The sequence below is a fragment of the Myotis yumanensis genome, unplaced genomic scaffold (genome assembly GCF_028538775.1).
Source record: "Myotis yumanensis isolate MYYU_CA2020_CCGP unplaced genomic scaffold, mMyoYum1.0.hap1 SCAF_6, whole genome shotgun sequence".
Lineage (NCBI taxonomy): Eukaryota > Metazoa > Chordata > Mammalia > Chiroptera > Vespertilionidae > Myotis > Myotis yumanensis.
Window position 1 is genome coordinate 52386087 of NW_027223757.1, and position 25017 is coordinate 52411103.

The window sequence follows — 25017 nt, forward strand, 5'->3', positions numbered from 1 at the left end:
CCTTGTGTTAAAATATACATAACCTAAAATTTACGCTTAACCATTTTTAAGTACTATATGGTTCAGTGATATTAAATACATTCATAACGTTTGCAAACATTACCACCATTCATCTCCAGAACTCTTCATCTTGTAAAACTAAAACTCTGTAGCCATTCAACCATAATTCTCTATTTCATTCTTCCCCCAGCCCTTGGCAACCACCATTCTACTTTTTGTTTCTCTGATTTTATACTACTCTAGCTATTTCATATAAGTGAAATCACACAGTATTTGTCTTTTTGTGAGTGACTTATTTCATATGTACATAAGATTCATTCATGTTGTAGAATATGTCAAACTTTCTACCCTTTTTAAGGACGAGTAATATGCCATTGGGTATATATACCACATTTTGTTTTTTCATTTATTTCTCAATGGACACTAGGATGGCTTCCACATTTCAGTTATTGTGAGTAATGCTGCTATGAACATGGGTGTACTGATTTATTTGTTTTTTTAAATATTTTTTTATTGTTGATAGTATTACAGATGTCTTTCATTTCCCCCCCTTTACCTTCTTCCTCCCAGCCCCTATCTGCCCCTCTCCCCCACGTCTTCACTACTCTATTGCCCATGTCTATGGACTATGCATATCCTATCTAATAAAAGAGTAATATGTAAATTAACTGTCACTCCATGACAAAGATGGCGGTGCCCATAGTGGCTGGGGTGGGATGCTGGAGGCGTTGCCCCAGCAGTGCGAGCCCAGTGTCCGTGCCCCGGCTGTGCGGAGGGAGGGGAGGGGCCTTGGGCTGGAGGCTGGGGTGAGGGATGCTGGGCTCGTGGCGATGCGAGCCCAGCATCCCCGCCCCGGCAGCGAGGAGGGAGAGGAGGGGAGGGCCCGTCAATGTGAGCCCAGCGTCCCTGCCCTGGCCGTGCGGAGGGAGGGGAGGGGCCTTGGACAAGAGGCTGGGGCCAGGAACGCTGGCATCATTGCAGGCCGGGCTGAGGAAAATCCCCCCCCCCCCCCGTGTATGAATTTCGTGCACTGGGCCTCTAGTAAGTATATAAGTCCTTTGGTTTATCTTGTCCTCGCAACCCCACATCGAGATATGTTACTCTGTTTCATTTATTTCTTCCAACTACCTTAGGAGGTGGAGACTTCTGATGAGAAAGTGATCTTAGAGAAGTGATTTGTGCAAAGTCAACAGCTAGGAAGAGCCTATCTGGAATGCCTGTTCTTAACCAAAATATCTTTCTATGTTGATGCCTTCTCTTTTGTCTACAGACATCTTCACTCCTATTTACTATATCTTAATATATATAATTAATGGTATGTAATACAAACACCTTTAATGCTAATGTTGGCAAGTGAACTTATAGTATACTAGAGGCCTGGTGCATGAATTCGAACATGGGTGGCGTCCACCCTGATGGAGGCCCATCGGGCTGGGCCGGTGAGGGGGAGGGGCCACAGGTGATTGGCCAGCCGGCCCTGCCCCTGATCAGGGTGTTGGGGGACGATTGGGGGCTGCGCTGGCCTGGGGCGGGGGGTGGGGGGGGGTGGGGCGCTGATTGGGACCAGATTAGGCTGGTTGGCTGCCACAGTGTGCATCATAGCCACCGGTCATTCTGGTCGTTCCGCTGTTCCAGTCGCTGGGCTTGTATATATATAGATTATTATTATTACTTTAAAAATATATTTTATTGATATTTTACAGAGAGGAAAGGAGAGGGAGAGGGATGGAGAGTTAGAAACATTGATGAGAGAGAAACATCGATTCATCTGCCTCCTGCACACTCCCTACTGGGGATGTGCCTGCAACCAAGGTACATGTCCTTGACCAGAATTGAACTTGGGACCCTTCAGTCTGTAGGCTGACGCTCTATCCACTGAGCCAAACGGGTTAGGGCTAGATTATTTTTTAATATGTGTTGCATTTTAACCAAAAATCAGTTCAATTACAAAGTAAATTTGAAATTCAAACTGGATTTTCAGGCTCCTACTTGCTCCAACCCTGTATGCTCTCTTCTACCAGAGGTGTAATAGATTTAGAACTTTTGGAAAACTTGGAGTGATAGATTGATTTGAATAGGACATGTTATTTGGAGTATGAGAGATTTTTATGGAAGGGGATTTTGAGTAAGAGTTTGAAGATACACATTTTAGGACAAGATGGTGTAATAGTACAGATACATAGGCGTAGTACAAGCTTAGGACACATATTGAGCAGTAAAGGATGGGAACTTGAAAAAGGGATAAGGAAGTTGTAATTCTGAAGTTAAAGTATATGCTTAGGAGTTGGACAGTTAGGATCATCTCATAATATTTGAGGTTTTCAGCTCTAACCTGCCTGCCTGTTTTTTAAGGGTCTAGATAAAAGCATGATTGAGTCTGGAGTTACAGGCTCTGAACCTGGAATTTTCTTCCTAAAGCCCATAATGATAGCATTGCTACCATTGACACTTCATGTAAATAAAATAAGCAAATTAAATTTTCTTTTTTTTATTGTTGGGTGGTTTAGAATAAATTTGTTCTATATTTTATTACACACTGATTATCTCTGTTACATATCATTAATTCTATGGAATCGGAGGGAAAAAAGTAGAAACTTACACTTGCCCCTACGCCTTGCCAAACTTTTTTATAGTGTTGATTTTTAAGCTTTGTACAAGACTCTAAGTCTTGCTGATTGAAGGGGGTTTCTTGAAACAGAAACATCTATACTTTGAAATTATTAATTCTGTTAATAGATATAAGCACACATGATATTTTAATGAGAAGGCTTGGAGAATTTGTAATTTGTAATTTTTTAAAATGGTAGATACCCTTAAGTCTTTAAGATTTACTTGTGGATGAGTTGCCTAAATTGAAATAAAACTTAGAGCCTTTGATGACTTTTCCATAGACACAGTTTACCAAGTACCAACATTAAATAAAACTTTAGACGAACAGAACATAGTAGAAATTTGCTGTATAAACAACATATAAAATAAAGATGACTATGCTTAGGTAGAAGACATTTAAATGTCTTCTTTCCTGCCATTTAATGTGCAGGTAACATTCTAAGGTTAAAGGTTGGTTAGACAACTTTGATAATTAAATTGGTGGGCAAGTGAATGGGCTTGGCAGTTTAAAATGAAATAATGCACAATGTCTGCCTAATTACTGTTGTGTGTATGTAAGTGATCACATAATAGCTTGAAGCTGTGGGCTTAAAGTGAATTTAAGCCTATAAAAATCTCAATCACATCTGCTTCATGACTTTAAATTGATGTGATATGAGGGTTAAAAAAGAGCTAATCCTTTTGAAGAAGATTGCTGTGCTTATAGAATCAGTAAATCAAAATGAAAATACCTGTTGGAATCTTTCATAATACTGAATAAAGTTTTTGATCATTTTTGATGAAGAGAGTATGTTAAAACTGTGTTCATTTCAGTGATTGTTAACATCAGCACTAAAATTTTTTTTAAAAGGTTAGGGGGTATGTGTGTGTGTTCTCTTTAATTTGTTAATATGAAAATAGGAATGACCTTAATGTGAATTCTTTGAATTTCTGGGGAAAATGAAATAAGGTAAAGCATTACTTCAAATAATTTTTTTTCAAGGATTGAACTGTATTTGTGTTATATAAACAGACAATAGCTATTTGAAAGTAAAGCTTACATGTGGGTTTACATTATTTGAACATCAAATACTGATCTTTTTGTGGAAGTGATGCAAACAATGATATTTAAAGTTATCTGAAGTCTTTTTCTGAGATTCCTTAAGTTATGTACGTTAGACACACCTTTAGGCTGTATTTCCATAGGTTTCTAGTCCGAATGGTGGCTAGGCTTCCAACCTAGACTATAAAGCTTGTTTAATTACTAAGGTAGCTAAATTACTTACTGTGTATGTCTGCTGTGAAAAATGATAAAATGTGCTATTCTAACACGGGTAAGTAAATAATAATTGCAACAAATGTAAGAAGTAAATACAAATCCTTTTTGACCAGTTAAGAAACCCTGGTAGGGAAAATAGATTTGATTTTATAAAATAAGGAAGAGATAGATTGATAGTACTATGGAGATTGTGAAGAGGATTCTGACACTGATGCTTTATTTTGTCAAGAAGCATGAAAAACCATGACTTTTAATATTGCTTCATACAGATGTGTCACTCACTAGCCTTGGTCAGAGTTTTCTTAGGCTCATTAATGGAACTAAGTGAGTCAGGTAAGAAGGAAGAAAAAAAAATTTTTTTTTTTAATTTAAAAAATTGTAAAGATAAGCCCTGGCCAGATAGCTCAGTTGGGTAGAGTGTCGTCCCGATAGGCCAAGGTTGTGGGTTTGATCCCTGCTTAGGTCACGTACAAGAATCAACCAGTGAGTGAATAAATAAGTGGAACAACAAATTGATTTTTCTCTCTCTCTAAAATCAATTAAAAATTAAAAAAAGTTTGAATTAAAAAATTGTAAAAATATACATAATGCATCTTTTAAAGTTTAAAGGAATGGAAAAAAAAATGGGTTAAAGAGGACATTGATAAACTTTCCAGAAGAGATTACCAAAGGAAAAATTTGCTGACCAGTGGGCTAGTGAGAGTAAAAGACACAGTGTGCATAACCCCCATGGGGAAGGAAGTTTGGCAAGTCAGCTGTTCTTACATTGTTTTTAGAATAAGATATGGTGTGACAGGTGGGTAGGGGGCAGAGTCTGACCAAACTGGACTTAGGTCAGGAAGATCTATAATTGTATCTGGGGAAGTGGCTCCAAACTGAATTTTCTTTATAAGACATTTCAGTACACCTGAGTTTATTTTGGGATCTCTAAAAACTTAAGAATTAGGTTTCAGGGACTTGTGTGCCAATTCTGTTGGGAGTAGAAATGAGAGGAAATGTAGCTGGTATAAAAGTATTAGAGATTTGGCAGTGACTTCTTATGAGAGAGAAGATACAAAGGGAAAGTAAACTCTGGACTTAACATAATACACTTATCTATCTCTGTTGGAGGCTAGGAATAAATGGCATGTCTCTTAGTATGAAGATATTTTGGAAAGAGCTAGTATCATGTAACCCTTGGTATTGAGGATATCTTGGGGAACGCAACAGTGAGGTTATGGCATAGGCACATTTCGCTTACTTGAATTAAGCTGTATATATAGTGGGTAAAAAGAAAAATAAAACCCAGCATACCCATTAGCATTACATTAACATAAGCAGAAATCAACTTTGGCTAATTTAAGTGAAGGAATAAATTGGAAGGCTCTAAGGAGAACCAGTCTCAGAAAATGGATAGGAATCAAAGCCAGGCAGCAAGGACCAGCGTCAAGGTCAGGCATTTTGAGTCGAAAGCCGCCATTGCCACTTGCTGATAATGCCTTTGCTATTTCTCGGAATAATTTTTCAGCTATCTTTGCCTCTCTGTCAGTCACTCAAGCCAAAAGTTTTGAGAAAGGAGCATTTGATTGGCTTAATCCTGAGCTTATTTTCAACCTGCTAAGGACAGGGATAGAGAAAATCTGGACCTTTTGGTTTCCAATGTGAAAATGAAATTATCCATATCCATATCCAATACATGGTGCCTGTTATTTTCCCAAACTAAACTGAGCTCCTTCCTCCTTAAATGCTCCATAAATGCTTAGTAAATCAAATGCCCGTTCCTCATGCCAGAAGCTTGGAAGTCATCCTTGATTACTCCTATTCCCTCAGCCCCATATCTAATCAATAGCATATTGTCCTGTTAGTCTGCCTCGTAAATGTCTTCAATTTATCCACTTGCTTCTAAGTTACTGTTGCCACTTTAGTCCCACATGATGTGCTATAGAAGCCTCACAATTTCTTTGGTCTACAGATTGGTTCTACCCTATGTGGAAGTGAACTTTCAAAAATGCAGGTCAGATTATACTGTTAAGTTTGCTAAATACCTTTCAGACGTCTGCCGTTTATTTACCTACTGTTTCTCAGCTCCAGTCCATCCTTTTTAATTGTGATGGAGGACTGGGACTCTGCAAATTACAATTCTCCAACTGCATTGCCAGCTTGCTTTCTGTTTGATTTTATCATTAGGAGCACCGACAGGAAATTGGGAGGTGAGAGAAGGGACTTCTCTTGTTTCTAGTTTCTTTATACCTCTAGCAGCCACTGACAACTATTATTTCATTCTCCAGCTTCTTTTGGCATTCCCATCACCAGCCTTGCTGCTGCTTCTCAGAGGTACCAGCTTCTGAGTGGTGCATTCTAGGTAAATAAAGTGCCATTTGCATCATTTCCTTACCCAGTGGACTGTGTCCGCTTAGCAGTTTGAGCATCCTTCCTTGTGTTCCTCTCCCATAGATTCAAGCTTGAATTGCAGGGCTCCTGTCCTTAGAGGTTTGAGTACCCAGCTCCATGAACTTGCCCCCCCTCACCCCCCATTCCAGGCATAGCTCCACAGTGCCCTTCCTGCAGGCTTCTCGCTTCTGATAGTACACCGTTTTCATTTTGTTTCCCTAGCCGTTCCTGCAGTTATTTATCTCTTGATTACCAAACCTTCCCTTTTTACCTTCTCAGCTTTCATATATCTATGTAATCAGTTTTCCTGTATTAAATCTTCTGTGTTTGAATTACCTATTATGGTTTCTATTTGTCACGTACAAGTTTTTTGTGTTTTCCCCCTCCATTTTCTAGGATAACGTAAAATAAAAGTGTTCATTACTTCCTAAGTCCTTGACTACTACTCTAGTCTAAAGCCATGCCATTTCCTTTTTCTTTATGCTTCAGTATTCTGAAATTTTTTAAGTTGCCAGAGTATGCACATTTTATACCTGATAGATTGTGTGCCAAGGACTGGTTATCATTAATGTCCCCCCACCCCCTTCCTCTTACCCTCTTCTCCACAGTGGTTGCTTGGCTAACTCTTGCATAATGATGTCAAAGGCTGTATAGAAGTAGGCTGTTGTCTAGGTTTTAATATCAGCTTTGCTATTTTGCCAGCTTTATGACATTGGGAAATTATTTAATGTGTTTCAGTTTCCTTTTCTGGAAAATGGGGATAATAATTTTATCTACATGGTAAGCTTGTTGGTAAGGCTTAGGTAAATTATTGTACAGCAATGGCATGGTGCAGAGTTGTTAAATAAGTGATAATAACCAGCTGTTATTATCAGTATATGAGAATCCCTCTGGTGTCTTTTCCGATCTCCAAACTGTGACAGATTCTACCTTTTGAATGTTCCTGTAGCACCTTGTACTTCACCTTTTTAACACTTACCGTGCTTGGGATTATTGGTTAATGTCTTGTTTTCTTGCTATGGGTATAAAGTACATGAAGTTACATGAGGAGTCTGTGCTGTCCACTGTTATGTCTCTAGTATCTACCACGTCCTGATACCTGATTGGATCTTTATAAATGCTTTAAAAATTGATTAACCATTTTCAAAGAAAACCCAATAGTGAGTTTGATAGGAGTTACTACAAATGGATAAAGATGGTGGTGAAATGAATCAATTTAAATGATAAACTTTTCTATTTTTATTTCTGCTAAAAAGCTCTAGTATGGACACTATAATAGGAGAGGAGAAATACCTGCTAATTTTGAAGCTGTTGTGGTATGATGAACAAGATTTAGCATCCCATCTTCTTCTATTGCCATATTCGAAAAAGAAATGTTTTTTGGACTCTGATTAGACTATATTTGTATTTCTTTTTATCCTGTAGCTTTAATCTCTCTTCCCTCTGGCTTGTAAAAACAGTTTGCCCTGGTTTATAAAATTTCTGAAAATATAAAAATAATATATGAGGAAAGTAAATATTGATAGTTCCATATAGAGATGACAGTTCTTAACACTTTGGTATAGGCTTTTCTGTCTTCTTTACTGTAATATGCAAAGTTTTATCTCCTTATTCTCTGTAATCATATTATGTATTCCAGTTTTTAAGTTGCTTTTTCTTCATTTAATATGCTGTGAGTCTCTCTACATATTAATGAACATATTTATCATTATTCAAAAATGCTTATGCGTTTACATGGCTATGTAGTATTTATTTAACTGATCTACCGAATGATGAACATTTGGGTTATTTTTCACTGTTATAAAATGCTGTGATGAACATCTTTATACATGTAGCTTTGCTTAACAAGTATTTATGGGTGCCTTGTGTGTGTTCAAATAGACTGTGCAAGGCACGTGGTCTGTGGGAAAGAATAAAATTGATAAGATCTTTGTTTTCATAGAGTGTAAGATAAATTCCTAGAAATGTAATTAATGGTGAAGTTTGGTCTGCATTGGTGATAAACTTAAATTTAAGATCTTTAAATTATATTTTATTCTCAGACTACTAGTATTAGTAATGTGAATTAGGACTCAGATGCTATTAGTCACCAATATTTTAAAATAATTCTTCTCTTCTTTAATTATGTACTTGCTAAGTTTCATTAATGTGTATTTGGTGGTTTTACTTGATTAGCTGTCTCACGTCTCAGTGATTGCCGTGAAAGATTGTTTCTAGTTAAAGCTGGAAAACAAGCATTTTAAAGTAAAGCAGTTTATATATTGGTCTTTTCTGTAATTTATATAGCTCCTTGGTATATGTACTTTAATATAAAAAGTGAATCATTTTCTAATTCAGTGAAACTTCTATTAAATTAATTTTGATCTTTCAATGAGAATGGATATAATACAAACAACTTAGTAATTATGAATATTAAATTTGCAGTTGAGGTAATTTCCTAATTAATAAGAAATTATATCATACTCGTGATTCTATCAACTGAAGGTATAGTTATATACTAAGCCAGCATCTGACAGTATATGGGATAGTTGCCTCTTTTTAAAGAATCTGGCCGTGGTTAGAGACTTAAAGTGATGTGGAAATATTTCCACATTTTTACCTTTCTTCTGTAATATGGAGTAGATCCTTACTTTTCATGGGTATCATATAACAAAAGAACACATGTTTTGGAAAGACTGGAGTTCAAATTATATATCATATCCCAGAAACGTGTTCTAAAGCTTGAAAATTTGTATGTGCAGAAGAATCCTTAAATATCAGCTGCTAGATAATTTCTCTAGTATTTCTGTAGATGCAAGCAGTGTTTCCCATGAGCAATCCTTTATAGAGAATGTTATCTGCTAAAGGTCTTTCTTCCTTGGCCTTTTAATCTGCTTTTGTGTAAGTATTTTCTTTCTTTTTTTTTTTTTTGGTTAATATTCACCCAAGGATATTTTTTACATTTTTTGTTTGTTTTGTTTTTTTAGAGAGAGAGAGAGAGAGAGAGAGAGGAAAGGAGGGGTGGAGACAGAGAGGGAAACCTCGATGTGAGAGAGAGACATCCATTGGTTGCCTCCTACACACACTTTGACTGGGTATCTGACCTGCAACCAGGATATATGCCCTTGACCAGAATAGAACCTGGGACCTTTGGTCTGCAGGCTGATGCTCTAATCACTTAGAAAACTGGTTACAGTATTTTTCTCTTAGTTGATATTCCACTTGAAGTAAAAAAAAGGTCTGATATTTTCACATATATGTCAAATAAGTGTGTCAAAATATGAATTGAAAATAAACAAGTATGGCAGGTAAAGCAAATATACCAGCACCCTGGGATTTAATGTGTATTCTGTTTGAATATTATATTTAATTCTGAGCTTCTGGTCACCCAGTGAAAAGGGAAATATAATTTCTGTCATCATCATATGATCAGAAGAGACAAACCACTTCTTTTTTTCTGAATTCTAAGGTTTTCAGTATAAATCAGCTTTCCTATAATTGTGAATATAGAACAATTACTATGCTAAATATTAATATATCAGGATTAAGTTTAGTAAAAACTGTGCCAAATAAGATAAACCACTTATTATATGTTTTTTCATAACCTTAAGTATTCCTTATCTTCACTTTCTTAAAGAAAGATAAAGTATTTCCCTAATTTATTTTGCCATGACATGCTTTTTAAAAAAATATATATTTTATTGATTTTTTACAGAGAGGAAGGGAGAAGGAGAGAGGTAGAGAGTTAGAAACATCGATGAGAGAGAAACATCGATCAGCTGCCTCCTGCACACTCCCTACTGGGGATGTGCCCGCAACCAAGGTACATGCCCTTGACTGGAATCAAACCTGGGAACCTTGAGTCCGCAGGCTGACACTCTATCCGATGATCCAAACCGGTCAGGGCCATGACATGCTTTTTAAAGTAAATACTGAGCTTTGCAAGATGCTGGTCTAGGTCCTTAATATGGTGGATTGTGTCTTCAATACCATTATTGCAGAATATATCACAATTGCTTTTTATTTGACCTTTCCTTATGTTGATTTAAGTTCTTTTGAAACACAATCCAAGGCAAGGTTAACTTCTTTTAAGAATCTAGATACTCCCTGTCCATCCAGAATTGCTGTGTTCGAAAAACATGTGCAGGAGGGTTTTGGGAACTAAGTATACCTGTTGTCTGCCAGACCTGGCAGTTCGTCTAGGAGTCTGTCAGATGCAGACTTAGTCCAGACTGAGGCTGATTCTATTTTATTTTTCCTAGTCAAATCTGAGTCTCCACAATCCAGATCTAGAGGGCTACAGCTGTTTTCAATATGGAGCAAGGGCCTGAGTTATCCACCTCCTCCCCAGGGACCTGCTGGGACTAATTATTTTGAAAACATTGTAACAGCATGCTTCCAATCCATTCCCAAAATGTGGCCTTTCGGTCTCCCTTGTTGCTCTTCAACCTGTTGTCGCACACTTCTTTTACTATAATCAGCTGTCTCATTTCTCTTCACCTCGCCAAATGTCTATTTGCTCTGTAGAACACTTGTTTATGAGATACAAATTACCTTGTATTGTATTAGGGTCATGTACTATGTTAGCTTCCATCTCTTCATTTAATGTTCTATTCCTTGGCATTAACTTGATTCAGCTTTTTCAGTTGTTGCCCTTTTTTTGTTTTTTTTTTTTTTCATGGACATACCCTGTGGGTAGGAGATTGGACAGCCCTATTAGCACTCTTTTCCATTCTCAGCGATTCCTCCAGATTATTCTCCTTGTACTCTTTCATTTAATAACAAACAAAAACAACTTAACAAAATGATTCTGTTACCTTGAAGCCTGTGTCTTTAAATTTACTAGTTTCTTGCTGTCATTTTCTCTCATTCTTTGAAGAGTTTGGTATCCGGATATGATCTCCATTTCCCCCCCAAGTCTTGCCATTATATATTTGGTAGCCTTGCCTATCAGTCTGTAATTTCTTGAGCTTGAACCCATCTGGAATTTATTTTTTTATATATGATATGAAGTAGAGCTTCATTCTTGATGATCCACTGGTGGGAATCACTTATGATAAACTTGATCATTTGAAGAAAGATGCACAAATTCCCTCATGTATTGATTGAATTTAAAGAGAAGAAAAGGGCTAATAGAATTCTCATGAGCTTGAGTTTAAACATATTTTAATTTGATAGTAATACATAAGAATTGTACCTGAAATGGTGAAATCTGGCTATATTGAAATTTTGATTCAAGGAGAGGGGCTGTTTTGCTAACTAGTGTGGTAGAGCATTGGATAGTTTGAGAGGTTTGGCCATTTGCAAATCACTTACTTTCTTCTTTTGCACTACAAAGGGGAAAGAGTAATACATAAAATGCAATTAGTTGCATATATGTGTGTTTGTGTGTTCTGTAAACTCTGATGTTTAAGATCTAATAAAAATTAGAGAACTATTCTCTCCTAAGATGGTTCATAAGATCACATTGTCTTTATTAAAAGCTTTGATTTCTCACCCAGCCAGAGCTTTGATCCATGAACCAGGAGGTCACGGTTCAATTCCCAGTTAGGGCACATGCCCAGGTTGCAGGCTCCATCCCCAGTAGGGGGCATGCAGGAGGCGGCTGATCAATGATTCTCTCTCCTCATTGATATTTCTGTCTCTCCCTCTCCCTTCCTTTCTCTGAAATAAATAAAAACATAAAAAGTAAATAAACTATTAAAAAAGCTTGATTTCTCTATACCATGTGTTTTTTATAGGAAACCATTTTTTTTAAAAAGAAGAAAATATTTGTTATTTGTGGTACTTTAATCTGAATGATGGGGGATAGGGAGGAATCTAGTGAACATTCTTTCATGCAGCTATTATAAGCCTAAGGAAAAACAATTTAACTATTATTTCTTGTGAACCTATTCTTGAATTATGCTGTTAATGTTACCTTTTATGTTTTATTTACAGGTATATGATGTTGATTGATGGCACAAATGAAGTTTTTATGATCGATAGAGATAATTCAGTGTTCCATGTTTCAAATCTGGAGTTCCCATTTCGTAAAGATCTCCGTATACATTTATCAAATACTCTGTTGGATGGGGTAAGTCATATTTTATCATTTAGAAAAATTAAATATTGCCGTTTTTCTCTTATAAGTAAAAGTGTGTTTTTATTAATTAAATAGTAACTTTCTAATAAAATCTAGTTTTTTAAAAGTTTTTTTAAATTGAAGTATAACTGGCATATAGAGAATTGAATCTAGTTTTTATTAGGATGCTAAGTTCTATTTATCTCTTATTTGGGTATGAGAGTAAGTGAATGAAGTTAAGTCTTAATTTTTTTTTGTTCTTCATGATTGAAAGACATTTTGTTGAAAAATACTACTTTTATTTTATTATTTTACTTATCAGTTGAATCTTAATTATGTAATACCACTTAATAAATTTTCCTTTGGTTCTTTAGCTATATGGACTACTAGTTCTTGTTTTTTTTTAAAGAAACTCTGCTTTTTAAAGCAACCACTCTACTTTTACATTTTAATTTTGAAAGGTGATAAGAATTTTTCCATTTCAGAAAAATCTATATTTAATGATCATAAAATTACTTGGTTAAAAATGTTGTAACTTTATTTCATGCAAATAGCTTTTTCCCAATTCTAAAAATATTGAATCATTGTAAATAAAAATTAAAATAATATAAAAAATTACCAAAAAGCTGGTAGAAATGATCTGAACTCATACCATTGCAGTAACTTCTGTTATCATTTTGATGAATGTTGTTCTAGACTTTTCTTTGTGCCAGAGTGTTCAATCTTATGTCTGCTCCTGAGGGATGTAACATATTCATACTACTGATAGCAATTCACAGCATGAATTCTTAAACAGAATGTGTGTCAGTTTTTCAGGGAGTTGATTCCTTCCAGTCCCAGTAAATTCTGGTTCAACATTGAAGAAAGTTACACTTTATGTGCAAAACTATAAACCAGTAAGATAATATTTTTCTCTGCAGGATAATCTCTGATAGGCTTGTTTCCGGTCCTTTCTGTTTGCTGTGTTTGGTTATGGGGTTTATCTTCTTGTCATACCTTCACTGCCTTTCCTTGGAGGGAAAGGGGGCTCTACATCTTTCTTATAGCTTCCTACAATTTCAAGTATCAGTTTTTACAATTTCTTAACTTTCTTCAATGTTGAACCTTTTCACAAGCCAGGTTGAATTGTGTCTGGCTAATATTCTCTGGAATTTATGTGAGAATTCTTCCTGTCTTACGATAAAATTTGCTCCTCTATTTCTGGTTTAAATGGACAGATATTGGGACAATAGGGAGAGGCTTGGAAATGTTCACTTAAACTCTCAATGATGGAATTACCCTAATGAAAATCACATATATAAATATATATATTTATTAGTTTAACAGAGGGAATACCACTTTCAAAGTGACCTGAATACTTATTGCTCCCATCCCTTGTTCTTGTTTATTTGCCAACTAAATATTGGAGTGTGCAATATTCTATCTCACTGTGATTGGAGAATAGCATGTTTGAGTTAGTCTGAGGTATAGTTTTGAGTGATGAGAAGGTTCAGGATGTGACCTAGAGAGAGTGAGAGGTGGAGGTTGTGTGAACCAGAGCAGTGGAAGCGAGATCAAGGAAATGTTAGATGGGTCATAATGCGAGATGGTAAGAGACTAGGATGACTGTGAACTAGGTACTAAAGATTAGAAAGTTGGTAAAAGGTAGTATAGTTGGGTGGAGACTGAGCAAAGAGTAACTATAGAGTCACAAAACAGAGTTAACTATACTGTGTGTATCCTGTGGAGCTACTAGTACATCTTCATTCCTGTGACAGGGTGTGTAGTAAAATATCATTTTGTAATAAAAATGACATATACATCCTATCTAGTAAAAGGGTAATATGCAAATAACTGTCACTCTCACAAAGATGGCGACGCCCATAGCCACAAGATGGCAACACCCAGTCCTCTCAGCCCCACTGGAGTCTCCCAGGCCCAGGGGGGTGGGCGGCTTCTGAGAGCGGGCAGCATGAGCGGCCTGGTGGAATGCTTGCTTCATCACTGCGATGACGAGGCAAGCGTTCTGCAACCGGCTGCGGAGGGCCTCTGGCCAGGCTGGCACCGAAAGCTTGCGTCGTTGCATGCTGGGTTGAGGGACCCCTCCCACGGCCTCCCTGCCCCCCCCCCCCCCCCCCCCCGTGCATGAATTTTGTGCACCAGGCCTCTAGTATGTATATAATAAACTTTTGTAACGTGTGTGTGTGTGCGCACGTGCACACACACCCTTTTGTTGTTGACAGAGCCACTGCATAAAGTTGAACGTATTGCTCATTGCACATCCCCAGGGTGTGCCGTTCTTGTAGTTGATGTGACTGGCACTCCTGGGGCTGTGCTGCACATATACCGCATGGCTAATGCAGCTGCCCTGATAGTTTAGAGGAACAGCAAGAACATTTTAGTTTTTGTTTATTTAAGATATAGTTTCTTTTAGCATTGTAACTAATAAAATAAAAGGGGAAAAGACTCTTGAATTATAGCATTTGTAAACATTTAGTATAATTTATAATTGAACTAATATTTTTTGAGTGCCTATCATGTTCAAGTGGCTGTGCCAGAGTAAAGACATTACTCAGAGGGTTGAGGAGAAGGTCTCACTCTTGAGACGGTTTACTTTGTTGGGTAGGGGTGGAGAATGATTGGTAATGGATAAAACGATAACCTGAAGATTGGTATTTAAAACAAGTCCTGTGATGGTTTAGAAGAGAAATACATTGAATTTAGTTAGTTAGGAATTAAAGATATTTTATAGAGGAATTGGCATTAGATATGGAAAGATTTTTTTTTTTTTTTAATATTTTATTGATTTTTCACAGAGAAGAAGGGAGAGGGACAGAGAGTTAGAAACATCGATGAGAGAGATCGATCAGCTGCCTCCTGCACGCCCCCCACTGGGGATGTGCCCGCAACCAAGGCACATGCCCTTGACCGGAATCGAACCTGGGACCCTTCAGTCTGCAGGCCGACGCTCCATCCACTGAGCCAAACCGGTTCGGCTGGAAAGATTTTTATAGAGAGATTTATGTTGGACGTGAGCTTAGGACATTCCAGGTAGGAAATAATGCTTAAAAATTGCATGGTTAACCATCTGCAGATTTAACTTAGCAATACTATTTATTTCCACCCCAAACTTGGATAACTGAGAGCAGCATAATAGACTCTTGTGAGGTTTTAAAACAGCAATGTGATTCATGATGTCAGTTTGCTTGGACCAGATTAGTAGTTGCCATACTTGTTTTTTTTAGTTAATTAAAACAGTCCTCTGTAGTTTCCTGTTTCTTCCACATTTTCATTTGCAAATTGTTTTTGTAAAATTTCAAATCCAAGAATAACTCAAACTATCTAATTGTCCGGCTGTCAGATGTGAGTAGGAAAGCTATTGTTTTGCTCTCTGAATGATGTTCTTTGACCTACAAAACATGGAAAATAGGAGTTCAGAAATACAGCATTAATTCACTTGACATAAATCAGTGAAATTCAATCAATTTTACATTGAGGTTAAGAGGAGGATATGATAGTTAAAGATTAAAGTTAATTGCAAGAATCCTGGGGAAATGGCATGTCTTTCAACTGTTAATTTTTTATAAAGGAATATGCATGCTCATTTAAAAGTTTTTAGTAAGTCAGTACATTATAAAGTAGAAAAGTTCAACTATCAAGAATAGATTACATTTTAACATTTTGATGTACTTTCTTTTAGTAATTTTGTTGTATCTATATTAATAAAACATGTATAATCAACATGTATGTACTGACATTTTTAAAAATATATTTTTATTGATTTCAGAGAGGAAGGGAGAGGGAGAGAGAGATAGAAACATCAATGATGAGAATCATTAATCGGCTGCCTCGTGCATGCCCCCTACTGGGGATCAAGCCTGCATCCCAGGCCTGTGCCCTTGGCCGGAATCAAACCCGGAACCCTTCAGTCTGCAGGCTGACACTCTATCCACTGACCAAACCGGCTAGGGCTCTACTGACATTTAATATATGCTGCGTATCTGGGATTCCATCATTTTTCTTTATTCTGAAGAACTGATTTTAGGATAAAAAATTTAGTTTTACTTTTTAAAATTAAAGTATAATTAAATTCAGTGTATTCAAAAGATTGTGCCTGGCTGGCATGGCTCAGAGATTGAGCAGAGACCTATGAACCAGGAGGTCAGTGTTTGATTTCGGGTCATGTGGGCTTGATCCCCAGTGGCGGGTACACAGGAGGCAATCAATCAATGACTCTCATCATTGATGTTTCTATCTCTTCTTTTCCCTTCCTCTCTGAAATATATAAAAATATATTTAAAAAAAGATTGTGTGACTGTAATACTAATTCCAGAATATTTTCATCACCTAGATGGGTTCCTCCTTGGTTCCCCCTGCCTGCATCAAATTCCAGAAACTCTCCTTAAGAATAAGTTGGAACAGTTGTAAGGCTCTTTTCAGGAACTTTTTTGTCATGTAAATTTGAAACACTATACCAGTGAAATAGCTTCCCATTATCCCATGGCAACCATCATTCTACTTTTTTTTTTTTATTAAATATATTTTGTTGATTTTTCACAGAGAGGAAGGGAAAGGGATAGAGAGTTAGAAACATCGATGAGAGAGAAACATTGATCAGCTGCCTCCCGCACACCCCCCACTGGGGATGTGCCCGCAACCAAGGCACACGCCCCTGACCAGAATCGAACCCGGGACCATTGAGTCCGCAGGCCGATGCTCCATCCACTGAGCCAAACCGGCCAGGGCACCATTCTACTTTTTAATTTGTATGAATTTATCTACTTTAACTACTTTAGATACCTCATATAACTGAAATTATACAGTATTTGTCTTTTTGTGACTGGCTTAGTTCATTTAGCTTAGTGTCCTCAAGGTTTATCCATGTTATAGCTGGTGATAATTTCCTTCCTTTTCAAGGCTCAGTAGTATCTATCCCACTATATATATATACCACATTTATTTATCTGTCTGACATTTGGGGTGCTTCTGCCTCCTAGCTACTGGAATAGTGGTGCTATAAACATGGGTGTGTAAATATCTCTTCAAGACCCTGCTTTCAGTTCTTTTGGATATATACCCAGAAGTGGGATCACTGGATCATATGATAGTTCTATTGTTAATTTTTTGAGAGAACTACCATACTATTCTCCATAGTGGCTGCAGCATTTTACAATCCCACCAACAGTGTACAAGGTTTCCCATTAACTAAGTTTTAAGCTTATGTATTTTATGTCTACTTACTTTTCTGTAGCTTATGACAATGGCAGCTGTGGTGAAGAGTACATTGTGTTGAGGGACTCCTTGGAAAGAATCATTCTTGGTATTGGGTCTTTGTTAGAATATCTGGGTTCTGTTCTCTTTTAAAAACCTTGGTGAATATTTTCTTGGCTAGTCGGGAGCCATATTTTATTCCAGTAATGCTCAGATTATTTCTTCAATTCAGCATGAAGTCTGGGAGCAGAAATAGTCTGCTATTTTTATTACTCTACACATTAGAAGAGGTAGAAAAAAGAAGACAAGAATAACCACTGTGTTTGTATCTTTCTATATTTGAGTATAATAGTGATAATTACTAAGACTGTCATTTTACAAGTAGAGCTTGGAGCTGAACCCTGCTGTGCCTTTTTGTTTTACCAGAATCTTGGTAATTTCTGTGGCTGTCAATTTTAAAGCTTATTCATTTGTTCATTCCTTTTTATTTGTTTTGTTTGCTGATAATACATTTTATTTTTTGCCTTTTTTAATGTTTAAAGAAAAGTATGTTTTTGCTCATTTTGTCAGGTAATTTGGGAGGGAAATTCTGTGATATCTGCTGTCTGAATTTGGAAGGCCACTCAATTTCTGTCCACCCAGTTTTGTAAAGAATAATTAATTGAAACCTATTACTGATACCACCTCATTGGCTCATAAAATTTTTAGATACATGTATTTAAAATATTTCAGTGAACAGTTTAAAAGAATGAAAGTGATATAATTTATGTCAAGCATAATCTCAAATAATAAAGTGCTATCTATACTAATAAAAGGGTAATATGCTTTAGACCGGATAGACCTGACATCTTGCGATCAAGCTGGCATGGGAGGGCAGTTAGGGGTGATAAGGCTGGCAGGGGAGGGCAGTTAGGGGCAATGAGGCTGGCAGGGGAGGGCAGTTAGGGGTGATGAGGCTGGCAGGGGAGGGCGGTTAGGGGCGATCAGGCTGGCAGGGGAGGGCGGTTAGGGGCGATCAGGCAGGCAGGCAGAATGGTTAGGGATGACCAGGCCGGCAGGGGAGGGCAGTTAGGAGGCAGCAGTTCCGGATTGTGAGAGGGATGTCCGACTGCTGGTGTAGGCCCCATCCTGCAGGCCTAAACCAGCAGTCGGACATCCCCCTAGGGGTCCCGGATTGGACAGGGCGCAGACCAAGCTGAGGGACCCCCTCTTTGTACGAATTTTGTGCACCAGGCCTCTAGTATAAAGATAAAAAAAGAGTTGTGTTCAAGACAATAAGTGTCTGTGCTTAACAAAACACATATTTGAGAAAGAAGTTAATTGTAATAGTTTCTTAAAATATATTTGTCTTAAATCAGTGTGTTCTTTGCAATTTTAGATGGTTATATGTGGATTTTCTGTCATGAAATTATAATAAATTTTTTTATAAAAATATATTTTATTAATTTTTTACAGAGAGGAAGGGAGAGGGATAGAGAGTTATAAACATCGATGAGAGAGAAACATCGATCAGCTGCCTCCTGCACACCCTCTACTGGGGATGTGCCCACAACCAAGGTACATGCCCTTTACTGGAATCGAACCTGGGACCTTTCAGTCCACAGGTCGACGCTCTATCCACTGAGCCAAACCGGTCAGGGCATGAAATTATTTTAAAAAACCCATTTAATTTCCTAGGAAGAATATGAGGAAAGTAAAGTAATTTTAGGTCAAACCTATTATTAAAAGTTAAAATTTTATAAAATACTACATTATATACCTATAATCATTCTTTAGTATCCTTTATCTCTTTTCTGTGAGAGGGCAGAATTTACATTATTTTTATTTAATGGCTGTGATATGTGGTATCATATTCTTTTTTCCTGTTCCCTTTGATGATATTAGAGGCACGTGGAACCAAGAAAGACCGCATGTGTAGTATGAGGATTGTATCTATTATAAGGGTGCCATTTATATCTACAGATTTTATGATTAAAGTAATTGGTACATAGCAAAATATAAAGCAATAATGATTTAACAAGTTATTTTTTAAATGTTCCTGATATTTGGCATTTAAAATTTGTAGTCTTTTTTTATCCTAATAGTTGCTTAGTAAATTCAAACATAAAACAAAACATAGCATAGTAATTCAAATATAAAAATATAATGAGCAGATATTATAATATCACTTTATTTTATACAGAATGAATTCATGATAGGAATTTTTGGGGTGCTGAGAATATTGATTTAATCTGGGTGTTATAAGTGTGTTCATTTGAAATTTCATTAGGTTGTATTTTGATGGTTTATGTACTTTCTGTGTGTCTATTACATTTCAGTGAAATTAAACAAATTGTTGTTAAAGAATGAAGAAACTTTTCTTTTTTCTCTTTTAAGGAAATGATTATTGATAAAGTAAATGGACAAGCTGTACCTAGATATTTGATTTACGACATAATTAAATTCAATGTAAGTACCTTTTATAATTTCTAAATGGATTGTCACTGAGATAATAGATGTTTTTAACAAATAAAAAGTATTATTGCCTTAGAGTAGGAAAGAAAAATTGTGACACTTTCAAGTTACTCATTTGATTTTTTTTGTCAATGCTTGTACATTTTTCTTTCTCTTACTGCCTAATACTTTGCACATTTGTCTTTAGATTATTTAGTTATTTCAAGTGACTAAAGAAAAACAGTTGAACTGTGGTAAAACAAGATAGTATATTGTAAAATGTTATTAAGTAAACCTAAAAACAAAATATAAATCTCCTTTTGTGAATAGATATAAAAAAAATGAAATTATATTTTCTACCCATTTACTGCAGTTTTAGACTAGCCAAGAATCAAATTGCCCGTTAATGTTTAATTCAGTGTTGAAATTATTTAGACAGTACAAGATGAATTCTGTAAATGAAAGAAATTCTTTCAATAGTGTACATCTATGAAAAGGTATAATTATTATTCTAGAAATATATTATTCAGATTGCATAATCATTTAGTATTCCAACTAGACTGTAAGCAGTTAAAAATTCTGGAATTAAAAGTGTTAAGTTTTAAGATTTTGAGGATTTATAATAAAAGTTAAAAAAACCTTTTTTTGGGGTGGGGGGGTTGTATATTTTAAATGACAGTATTAAGATTCAAGATTTTATATTAATCCAGATGACTTATTTTCTCCAGGAAATTTTCAATGTGTATATATCTCACTTGTTGAATTACGTATATTTCAAACTATTTCAAACCTAGGAAACTCAAGGTCAGAAACCATCAAGTTTTAATCTTGTTCTGTTTGTGGCTACTGTATTCCTCAAAAGTAATGCTTTCCAAAATTGACTTACTCATATCACAGATCTTGGAATGATGTTCATTGGTCCCTAACAAGACAAAGGGTGGGTGTGGCTTTGTTTCTTCGTGAATGGGGGAGTGCTATCTCCTTTGCCTCTTGATATTGAGCTCTGCTTTAAAATACATTCAGTGCAGGTTCATTTCTTAGCCTGGGAACTTTGTCTTAGACCAGGGGTCCTCAAACTATGGCCCGCGGGCCACATGCAAATACAAATATTGTATTTGTTCCCATTTTGTTTTTTTACTTCAAAATAAGATATGTGCAGTGTGCATAGGAATTTGTTCATAGTTTTTTTTTTAAACTATAGTCCGGCCCTCCAACGGTCTGAGGGACAGTGAACTGGCCCCCTGTTTAAAAAGTTTGAGGACCCCTGTCTTAGACAATAGCCTTCTAATTCTTAAAAGAAAAAAAAAATTTTCGGCATACGTAAAAGTATAGAGAATAATATAAGGAATACTATGTACCTACCAGTAGATTTGTTGAAGCTTAGCTTTGTCTTTTTTACTCCACTCCCATTTTAGTAATAAATAAATCATTCTATATAATAAAAGACTAATATGCAAATTGACCAAACAGCAGAATAACTGGTTGCTGTGACGTGCACTGACCACCAGGAGCAGATGCTCAATGCAGGAGCCGCTCCCTGGTGGTCAGTGCGCCAGAATCCGAGTTCACCGCTGGCAAGCGCAGCAGCGGTGGCGGGCAGCACTCAGGACTCCTGGACTGGGAGAGGGTGCAGACTGGGCTGAGGGAACCCCCCTGAGTGCATGAATTTCGTGCACTGGGCCTCTAGTTATATGTATAATATCAGAAGTTTCTTGTGTACACCTCTGTCTTCTTATCCTTGACCCTCTTACCCAGAAGCAACAGCTCCTACCCTGAATTTGGTAGGAGTGTTTGTGATACCTTTACTATCAATGTATGTCTGTAAAATATATGTAGTGTTCTTTTGTAGGATTTCTAGTGTTACATAAATGTCATAGTACTGTACTGTAGTGCACATTTGCTCCACATTATTTTGTATAGATTTATCTGTGTTAATGCATGTAGGTTTGGTTCATTCACTTTAATTACCCTTAATTATTATATTGCATAAATGTATGGAATTTATCTTTTTTCCTCTTGATTAACATATGTGTTTCCATATTTTGCTGTTTAATTATTGTATTGAATAGTTTTATATATTTTTTTCTTTTGCACATGTGTCATAGTTTCTCTAGGACAGTTCTCATTCTTGGGATGTGGTCACTTGGGAAGTGTTTAAAAAGTCCAGTCCCTCATTTCCTACAACATGGAGATTCTAATTAATTTAGCAACTTAAGCTTTATTAGCTGCCTTTGCTAAATTCCTTTCAGAAGTAGTTGTACCAATTTATCACAGCTGGTAATACATACCTAATTTTTGCCAAATGGCTATGTGTGAAATGATATCTTGTTTTTAATTTGATTTTTCCTAATTACTAATGAAGTAGTAATTTTTTTTAAGGATTCATCTTTTAAAAAAATATATTTTATTGATTTTTTACAGAGGGGAAGGGAGATACTTAGAAACATCGATGAGAGAGAAACATTGATCAGCTGCCTCCTGCACACCCCCTCCTGGGGATGTGCAAGGTACATGCCCTTGACCGGAATTGAACCTGGGACCCTTCAGTCCTCTATCCACTGAGCCAAACCGGCTAGGGCGAAGTAAAGCATATTTTATGTTTGCTTTTACTTGTTTGGACTTTTGTGATTTTATTACAGGTTCCAATGGTCTGTTCTTTTAATTTTTCTATTTGGTTGCCAATCATGCTCTTCACAATGTATAGGAACTAGTTATCTTTTCTCTATTTTAATTCTTTCTTGGATATAAATGTGGCAAACAATATATTTTCCATATTAGTATCCATTGAGCCACAGAAGTTTAAAAAAAATTCTTTTTCAAATATATTCTTTAGTGTTGATAGTATAACAAATAGCTCCAATTCTCCACACCCCCATCCCCCTTTCTCCTAACCCCTACCTTCCCCCACCCCCCAAGTCTTCACTACCCTATTGCCCCAGTCCATGGGCTATGCATATAAATATATAAATAATAAAAACAATTAGTGAGTATATTAATGCTTTAATTCAGATGTGAAAATTTTGGATCAGTTGTTAATAGATTTATACTCTTTCCCCATACTATTTTATACATTTATAATTTTGAAATAACTGTGTGTGTGTGTGTGTGTGTGTGTGTATGTTTAGATATGCTTCCATCATTAGTCAAATTAATTTTCAGGGCTGGCATGTGGGGTTGTGCAGGCTCTATATTGGAGAACTCCAAAGGATGTAATTTACATAAACTACTATGTACAAAGTGAAAGCCTTGATAGTAATGCTGAAAAATGGTTTTTAGAGTTAAAATTTAAATAACTGTCTCATTTAATTCAGGCACAACCAGTTGGAGATTGTGATTTTAATGTTCGTCTTCAGTGTATAGAACGAGAAATAATAAATCCTCGACATGAAAAAATGAAGACTGGGCTCATTGACAAAACACAGGAACCATTTAGTGTCAGAAATAAGCCATTTTTTGACATTTATACTTCAAGAAAGGTAACATTTTTAAAATAACACTTATAATGTATCCTAATTCAGCTTGGGAGAGGAATATGAATGATATTTTTCTGCCTAATTGTCTTGATTTTTCCCGAAATTTCTTGAATATAGTACTCTTTTGGATAAACATGTACAGTTACCATGTCTTCTCTTCTTTAGTAAGATTCTCAGTGATGGAAACTTAAACTAGGTTGTTTTCTTGTTTCTCATAATAGTTTTTGATTGATAGCTATTATGTTTTTTAAAAGCTGTAAGCTGTGTAGAGTTACATAAGAGTGAAAATAACTTGTCAGGCCTTTTGAAATCAGCAGTTTTTAGTACATAGTCTATTTTAAACTAATCAGTTACATATATATGTATATATATACATGGAAAGTTTTCTTTATTTTTGTTGTTTGGACACTTAAAATGCATCATATTAAATATTCTGGGATAGATTTTTTTTAATTAACAGTGTGGCTTAGAAATATTTCCATGTCAATGCATAGGGATTTGCAACATTATTTTTTAGCTGCTGCATACTATTTGACAATAAAGATGCACAATGAAGTTATTTTTGGGAAGAGGAATGGTTATGATATGATAGAATAATATGGGAAATATAGCAACTTATGCAATTATGTTTTAATTTCCTTTCTAATATAATCTCATAAGGTAGATGATAGAAGAAGTTTTTGTTGTATTTTACCTGCTTCTATTCCTGTCCACTCAATTTGGTATTTCTTCTTGGATATAATATTAGCGATTATTCCAGCACCATTGATCCTTTTTCTTCTCAATATATAAATATATTATAGAAAAAACAAATATAGAGTTAGTCTTTTTTCACTAATATTTTGCATAATGCCTTCTTGGCATGGGGCTGTTGGTAGACTTCGACTGCCGTCATCTTCTCACAGTTCACTGCTTGCCTTTTGTGCCTCTTTTGACAGCAGACATATAATAGGGGTGCTTACAGGAGCCTGTACACTTCTGTGTTCTGCCCAATTGGTAGAATAAGGATAACGTTGGCACTTAACGTGGGCCACACCCTTGGTGGAAACCTGCTAATTGCAGCTATGTACTCTTGCGGAAATATTTTCTAAATTATAAATAGAGTGTAAATTTGGGCAGAAGCCAAATTGTTTCAGTTTGCATTTGTTTTTTAAAAACTAATTTGACAGCTTGTGCTGTCTTAATTCAAAGTTCAGCACTGAAGAAAATGTGTCTTAGTATAGTTTCATTAGTCAAAATCAGTACTTCTTAGAAATATTTGGCAGTGGATAATTATAAGAATTGTTCTTTAGGGATCTGAAGCAGTTATATTGAACAACTTTCAATGTAGTTTTCATTAGAGAACCGTGATGCTCTTCCTTTTTTTCTTTATACTCAGCTTATTTAACCCCCTTTTTAAACCATATGATTTTTAAAAAAGAAGTTCTAATATTTAGAATTTTTATTATTAGTCTCATTTTCCCTCCGTTTCAGTTCTTACTGTTATTTCTTTGTTCTTAGTTTCTCTTGAAATTCTTTTTGGTTGTAGAATACAGAAGGAAAGCACCTTTTACAGCAGAGTTGGTCTAAAGGGGAAAACGAGTAACATCAAATATGGGATAGTAGCTATAATTGACAGATTATTGCTCTAGAGAGTCTTC

At 36.1% G+C, this 25017-nt stretch overlaps 1 protein-coding gene across 1 annotated transcript in view; it reads left to right on the plus strand.

Annotated features, from left to right (window-relative positions):
- Positions 1-25017, plus strand: part of RNGTT (RNA guanylyltransferase and 5'-phosphatase) — a 201488-nt gene that overhangs the window by 53791 nt on the left and 122680 nt on the right. The window contains exons 9-11 of the mRNA XM_070418106.1: positions 12158-12293; positions 19848-19919; positions 23216-23380. Of these exons, the coding sequence (XP_070274207.1) occupies positions 12158-12293; positions 19848-19919; positions 23216-23380 (373 nt within the window). The remainder of the gene's footprint in view (positions 1-12157; positions 12294-19847; positions 19920-23215; positions 23381-25017) is intronic.